Source organism: Vitis riparia, chromosome 18, assembly GCF_004353265.1.
Source record: "Vitis riparia cultivar Riparia Gloire de Montpellier isolate 1030 chromosome 18, EGFV_Vit.rip_1.0, whole genome shotgun sequence".
In the NCBI taxonomy this organism is placed as follows: domain Eukaryota; kingdom Viridiplantae; phylum Streptophyta; class Magnoliopsida; order Vitales; family Vitaceae; genus Vitis; species Vitis riparia.
Genome location: NC_048448.1, coordinates 8,079,230 through 8,086,903, shown reverse-complemented (window position 1 = coordinate 8,086,903; position 7,674 = coordinate 8,079,230). Strand labels below are relative to the sequence as shown.

At 35.4% G+C, this 7,674-nt stretch overlaps 1 protein-coding gene across 1 annotated transcript; it reads left to right on the top strand.

Moving 5' to 3' along the window:
* Positions 1-2,357: 2,357 nt before the first annotated feature.
* LOC117907698 lies at positions 2,358-3,001 on the top strand. Its single transcript, XM_034821326.1, has one exon. It carries the CDS (start codon positions 2,476-2,478, stop codon positions 2,761-2,763), a length of 288 nt encoding a protein of 95 aa, XP_034677217.1. The 5' UTR covers positions 2,358-2,475; the 3' UTR covers positions 2,764-3,001.
* Positions 3,002-7,674: the final 4,673 nt, after the last annotated feature.

Below are 7,674 nucleotides of genomic sequence, written 5' to 3'. Positions count from 1 at the left end.
GGAGCACTCTACCTCCATTGAGCATGAAATGATAAGAAGAAGTGTGAGGAGGAAGGCGGATTTTAGAACAAACAGGACAAGACCAAGACCAAAACGATGATGCTTCATTGTCTTGTTTGATACATAACTACTGCATATGGACTCCTTGCACGTAATCTATATTTATAAAGGAAGGTGCCATCATGGTCACCCATTGACTCCAACGTATTACACATGTGGTGCAATCATTTTTCACACTAACATGACGAGAATTTACGCCAAGTACTATAGAATAAGAGACCGAGGGGATATGTCCAAGGACGTGGTCGGTACATGATTTTAATTGGTAATAGAATGTCAGCAAATCTCAGATCAATCAATGGTTTCATGATGATATTAGGTAAGACTTAAAAGATCTGGTTTCTAATACTATTTGTATTTCCTGAAATCTATTCAAATGTTCTTCAAGCTTTGATGAGTCTCTACATAGGTAGCTTCGAATCTTGTAACAGAATTTGAAAAGGGTTTCATTTTTTGTCCGTTTGTAACAGGATTTTCAATTGAAAAGTCGAATACGAAATTTGGCCCCGTGAATGAGGAAACATGTCAACTGCATACATTTAAATAACATTTGGCTACAGTGTGTAGAATGCCGCAGAACATGTGGTCAAGGTGGCAAGCTCCGGTTTAGCCGGGGCCTCTGTTGCGCCCAATTAGCATGGTCTTAGCCGGAATTATTGTTGGATAAGCCCAAAATGTAGACTCACGGGGCAGGGTTTGGAGAATGTTGAAGTGATATTTAATGCCTTGCCCGAAGCCATGGGTGATGGTAGCACGATATTCACATTAATGCATTTGACAATAAATTTAATAGCATATCCGAGGCTCGTGGTCATGGCTGGTGTTGAACCACCTCATGACTCACGAGGAGGAGAGGATCATGGTTCAGTGGGATATGGCAACTGGGAAACCTCTCACATGATAAGAGCAATTAAACGGAATTTGATGGGCGACAGAGATATTTCTTGGCCTAGTTAATTAATAAATGAGAATGACAGCACAATCCAGCGATGGAGAAATTTAACGACAACGAGATCATGACTTGTCCCTTGGAATTAAGGGCACTAAGATTTTTTGATTCACTTGTTATTTTTATACCAGACATGAACACAATTAATCTCAACTTATCAATTCATATGTTTGTAGGAACGTTGTGATGTTGTTGGTTAAGTCAATAGTTTGGCGGGACTTGGAAAGCCATTCAAGTGATAGAACCCCAACTCCTCCTATGCATTAAACGATAAACATTAAAGGTTATTTATTCATAAAATATTGATAAGAGGGCATCTCCTGTGACATATGCTTGACATTGTCTAAAGACCAAGTGTTACGGGATACAGATCCTCCGATCTCAGTAATCATGATTGTTTGAAAACTGGGTTGGAAAGAAAGTAATTATGTGTTGGCGGCTTACTAAAATAATGCCACTTGGAATTACTTCAAAATGTAAGAATTAATTGCGGGTTGTCTTAATCGAAATTTGACTTTCCACGCGGATCATGACAATTGCAATAGCATATTCTTGAAATGGAATGTTGAAACTCAAATTTGAACAGTAGTCAAGACGGTGCTTGAAATTTGGCCTCTTTTTCTTTGCATCATCCTTGATTAGTTTAACATACTTTGAAAACCACCAAACGGGTAGCTGAGCTTGGGTTCTACTTTCTTTTTGCTCTTGCACACTGTAATTGTAATAATTTCGTCGGTAAATTAAAGGGAAAAAAAAAAGGAAGCCCGAAAACTCATCAGTTTCTCTGTCAAATATGATCAGTTTCACTGATGCTGGTAAGGTACAAATGGCATGCATGACAAACTGAGTATGAAAGAAACCTGATATATAAGTATATATAGAGATATGTGGGGAGCTTCGCACCAATGAGGGAAGCGGTAAGCACCGTCATGTGTACAAAGGAGGAAAAACAGGTCATGATGACGAGTGGAATATATTGTGTTGCCATGCATTCAATTCTCTTTTTTTTTTTCTATTGCATGAAAGAAAGGGTATGAGAATTATAAATGTAGAAATTAAAGAGAACGAAGGATGACCGCGTTAACAGATGTAAACACTAAACACGCGCCTTGTACAAGAGGGGACCGTGTGAAACCACATTTGGCGAAAGCCAAACACCCCTCTTCTCTCTTTCTTCCCTGTGTGTACTGTCTGTTACACGTATTTGCATTTGAGTGTATAAAGTCAAATTGGAACAGCACAAGCAACTCCCAAAGTAAGAGCTTCCATCCTAATCTCACTGTCATGTGAGCCCTCAACCCACCAAAAAAATTGCCCAGTCACACGACCCTGTAAAGGTCCCACTCCGCAACCCAAAGAGCGGCACCGTCCACAACAAGGAGCTGGCCCCTATATATATGTAAAAGCAATAGCACAGGCCCCTCATACTCCAACCATAGCGCAAGGGAAAAGAAGAGAAAATAGAGATGGCGATTAGGAAGAGGAGCGCAACGAGATCAGTTAAGAGTCTTTGGTTTGTGTTGGCTGTACTGGTTCTGGTGGTGTCGACACAGTCCAGCTTTGTCCATTGCAGAGCCCTCAGATCAACAGTGGATGTTGCTGCTGCTGCTGCTGCTGCTATACAAGGAGATGAGTCCGTAGGAGTAGCTAACTCTTCTGCAGTTTCTTCTAACAACTCCAGCAAGCGATCTTCGGTGAGGAGCTTGACGTATAAACTGGCTTCTGGACCCAGCAAAAGAGGCCCTGGACATTAGCAACTGCTCCTTTCCTTTCCTCCATTCCTTGATTAATTGTTTGGTTTTCCATGTAATTGTTATTGTTGCACAAAGTAGAGGATTACTTTTTGCTAAAATTTTCCCCTCTAAAAGGCTGAATCTCTTGTACCACCTGTAACTTGTATCTTCTGATTGACGTAAATGAGGTAATTATACACTTTCCAATACAATCAGTTTTTCTTTTTGCTGAACTTTTGGAAACTGTGCATTTCATCTACTCGAAATGTCCTATATCTCTCTAACCACACAATTTCAATTCCTTGGAGATCAAACCCCATAAAGTTTCCTCTCCCGAACCAAACATGAGAAGAAATGAGTTGAATAAAAGGCCTCATAATTGTAAGAGAAATGGAATGGATCCGGAAATGCCACCAATCTTCCCTGTTAAGAGTCAAGAGGAAGATCACGAGGATTGCAGGGACAGATATTCCCACCACCAGTTACGTTGACTACTCGTATTTATCTTTGAAAAATATTAAAGCCTCATTTTTTAAATACCCCTTAAATTCTCAAACAAACTTCTCAACATGCTATTAATGCTTGTGACGTAAAAATAGCCTCTCTTTTGTTTTTTTTTTTCTATTTGAGCGAGTTCAATGCTTGGAAATCTTAGCAAAAGTCTGTGACTATACGCTTAGAATACCAATTGTTTAAGGAGGGTATACGTAATGCGCGCATTATATTGTTGACTTTATACGTCAATAATGTTGCTTGTATATATGATGGAGGAGATGCGAGCATTAACTCACCCAAGTTTTCCTCGACTAGGTTTACAGTTCTCTTCTGAGGGGATGAAAAATGTGCGGGAACCTCATATCCTTGTGACTAACAGGCAAAACTTGACTGAAAATCAACCTTCATTTAATATGAATCACGTGCATTTGAATTTCCAAAGTACCCTTTTTCCAGACTCAAATCCAAAATAAGATAAAAGAGAAAAAGAGAGGAAAAAGAAGGATGGGGGAGGGGGGAGTACACTTATTTGATGGACAGAAATAGCCTAACAGACTAACAGTAATGGAATGGCCGAATTCAAATTTCGGCAGGCGTGCCCCACCCGACATGGGGAACTGTAGGCTGTAGTCAAAGAATTACTGCACTGTATCAAACTTGGGGAACCAGATCATTTGTTGAAACGGAACAGCTAATGTCCTTGATCCAGTGTCTAATTTCTCCAACCCCTAGATTTCACCCTTCTTTTCCGGATGACAAAACCCAGCATTTCCATTTTTTTAGAGCAATATATTATGACTTGTCAAAGATCATCGCTGTGTTTGTCTTGTGTACGGTAGAGAATAGGTTTACCAAACAATCCTAATTAACTTGCTTCGTCGGTATGAATGGGGGAAGCCTTCATGTGTGGAAGAATTTTGCTGGCTGGCGTGTCCCAATAGAGAGTCAAAGACTACGGGCAAGGAATAGCAGATATGGATGGGAAGAGTCTTCAAAGTTGAATTCTGAAGTAGCCACCTTGCAGTTTTTCCAAGGATGAAGGGATTGCAACTTCTGTCACCGACTCTCCATCCACCTAACCCTCCGGGAAGCAGGGAATGGGCTTATGCCCTTCCCTGTTACTTAGATTAGGACTAGAGGTATTAATTTTGGTTTAATTAGTCTATTTTGTTTGCGCATTGTATTATCATGACGAACAACAGAAAAGAAAGAATGTGAAAAAGAGTTAGGTCTTAGTCTTAATTAATGAGCTTCTAAATAATTAGATATTAATTAAAGGGAAAGTTGACGGAAAGAAGATTATATATGTATTAAATAAGATGATATTCCAAGCTACTTGTGCCCTATCCAAATGGTTGTATGAATAGAGCACTAAAACATCAACTTGGGGTTTAGATTTACTAAAAATATTGAAAGATTTAAAAGGAAAAAAGGGAAAATAGAACAAAATGAAAGGCTAACTTGTCAGGTGTGAAAGAAGTGGGAGAGGTGCGTGTTACATGAATATCCCCCAATATATAGAATAATCATGTATGCACGTCTTTCTTAGTAGACGGAGTTTGTCTGTTTGCCTTTCCCTCCGGGGAAGGGAAGAATTGGGGAAAAGGCGCAAGTCGCACAATCCATTGAATCCATGGATTAGACGATTGGATCCAGAACCAGTTTTGTTACACTACTGCAAGCAGATTGCAAAACGTATCCTACAAAGTGCCTTCAGCCCAAAGGCCTCTCCAGTCTCCACCTGTCTTGAGGAAACCCAAAAATAATAATAATAATAATAATAATAATAAAATAAAATTGTAGCACAAGAGCTGCAGCTCAGATGTTTCCAAAAAACCCTTGCATAGTTTGAAGAGGGAATAATAAATTTCAAAACAAGAAAGGGGATGGAATCAATCGTAACCCGACTACGGAAGGCTTATCCATAGCATTTGGACCTATTTTGAAGTCGTGAAACATTAAGGTTATATTTGGTTCCCGGAAAATATTAAGAAAATAAAAAAAAAAAAATGTAAAGAAAATTGATTTTTTCATATTTGATTATTTTATGAAAAATATCAAAGAAAATCAAATAAAATTAAAACTAATTAAAATTTTATGTATTTTCATATTATTTAATCTTTATATTGATGAGTTAAAATAAATAAATGAGTTTAAAGTAAAAGAAATAATAATAATTTATCAACTTTTAATTTATTTTCTTATTTTATTATTATTTTTTTCCTTCTACTTTTCCTTTGTATTTTCTTTCCTTTGCATTTTCCTTTAAATTTTATAAGAACTAAACATAACCTTAAGTACCTGAATGTTAACTATTTTTAAAAATAGTTTTTACTTTTGAAAAGTGAAAATTAAAATATTTATAATACCCAAAAAAACCCAAAGAACAATGTTCCATCTTTAAAATAAAATTATTGCAAGAACACTTCCCAAACAAAGTTCAGGAAAACCAACTATAATATATCAATTCAATAGCTTAATAAGTGGTAATCATTTAATTTAAATTATTAAATTCATTAAATATTTTTTATAATATAACATGGAGAAATGTTTTTTCTCTATTTAAACATATCATATTATAATTTAAAGTTTAAAATGACTCAAAATAATAATCATTATTATTTTTACATCTTGAAGATGTTTTACCTTAATATTCCATTATTTCTCTTTTATAACCTCATTATATAATATAGATGAAAATAATTATTTTTAGTGAAGAAGCTTAGTATTTTCAAATAATAACTTGATAATAAGATTTAAAATTAATAACTTATTTTGCTTTTTCTATATAAAAATTAAATAATTTAAAAATATATTAATGGTAAACTAATTCTAATTATTTTTTATTTTCTTTCTTTATGGTGAAGAACACAATTCAGATCCCACCATCAAGTCGTACTAACACTAGTAGCACCAGATCATGGTGGAGAATACATGCCAGTGCCTCTGAATTCAGATCTCACCATCAACTAGAGGAATTGCTACGTGACAAATTTCGATCCTATGGTTGATTATGCTTTGTTTGGACAGTGTTTTCCCAAACAGTTCAATAAAAATCTGTTTTAAAACTTAAAATATTCTTTAATTTATTTTTTATATTTTTAAATATATTTTAAAAATAACTTTTATTTGAAGTGATTTATTTTTCATTATTCTTCATTATTATATATTTATTTTTTAAAAATAAACCTTTAAAAGGAAGTAAGAATAACTTAAAACAACTAAAGATGTTATCTTAAAACACCAAATTTTTTTATTTTTCGATTCTAATAGAACCTTAGAGTCTATACACAATAAAAAGTAGGCATTACTTGTGTAAGAGGTGAGTAATCGATCAAATGGAGACCCGAGGACAAAGAATGTTCCTAAAAAACATGAAAAGATAAGATAATTTATACAAGGCATCCAATTCATAATGCGCTTCTCAACCTTCACGAAGAAAAAATCTAAGACCAGAGACAATCTGGACGGGAAGACACCCAAAATATACAATCCTTGGACTGTATATGCATGGCTACATCTCAACAAGTATACTGGTGCTGGTGGTTGTCCAATGATGAATGGCGCAAGGAAAAGGCAAACTTCTGTATTCAAAGGCAAGATTTCATTTTTGTTTTATGTTTTGCTTCCAAGGCAAGCATCCTTTGAGATGCTACCCAACCCATGCCTAAGGATATGCAGAACTAGAAGTAATTACTGTCACATATCAACTATCAACTTGGGAGACATTCCAGTTAGGCCAGACTTCCATTTGAATGTTTAGGGGGCCAAAGCACCAAAAAAGAACATCTATGATAAGGTTGCAGGTATTTAGCTGCAGGTAATTACAATAGGAATGCATCTAGGTGTTTGATCCTTCTCACCCAAAAATTCTAGAAATAAAGGTTTAGCTAAAGAAGATTTCAATATCAGATACACACTTTGATGAAAAAAGAACGTAAATAATCTTAGGTGTGTAATCCTTCACACCCACAAATTTTTGAATACAGGATTGGGCTAAAAAAGAATCTCAAAATTGAATATGAATCCTTCGATTAAAAAATATCAATTAGATATCAATTACAAGTAAAAATCTCTATGATAAAAATCTCTTCCTCTTATATTTGCTGTATTTTCTCTTTTATCCTCATCTTCTATTTCTTATCTGTAAATATTTATACAAAACTTCATTTAGAAGTAGAAAATTGCAAAAAAAAAAAAAAAAAAAAATGGAAATAAGAGATTAAAGATGAGATTTCCTGCCCTGTCATATGAACAGGGTCTGCCATTGGGTGAGGTTGGCCAATTCTAGTATCATAGGATCAAACTAAACAACAACCAATTATCCAGCATAATTGGGTGTATGAAATCTTACGAACACAATCCTCTATCTGCTGGTGCTCTACTCTAACAAATGGTACTAATGGTTACAGATGCTCTTCTGTTCTTTAAATAAAA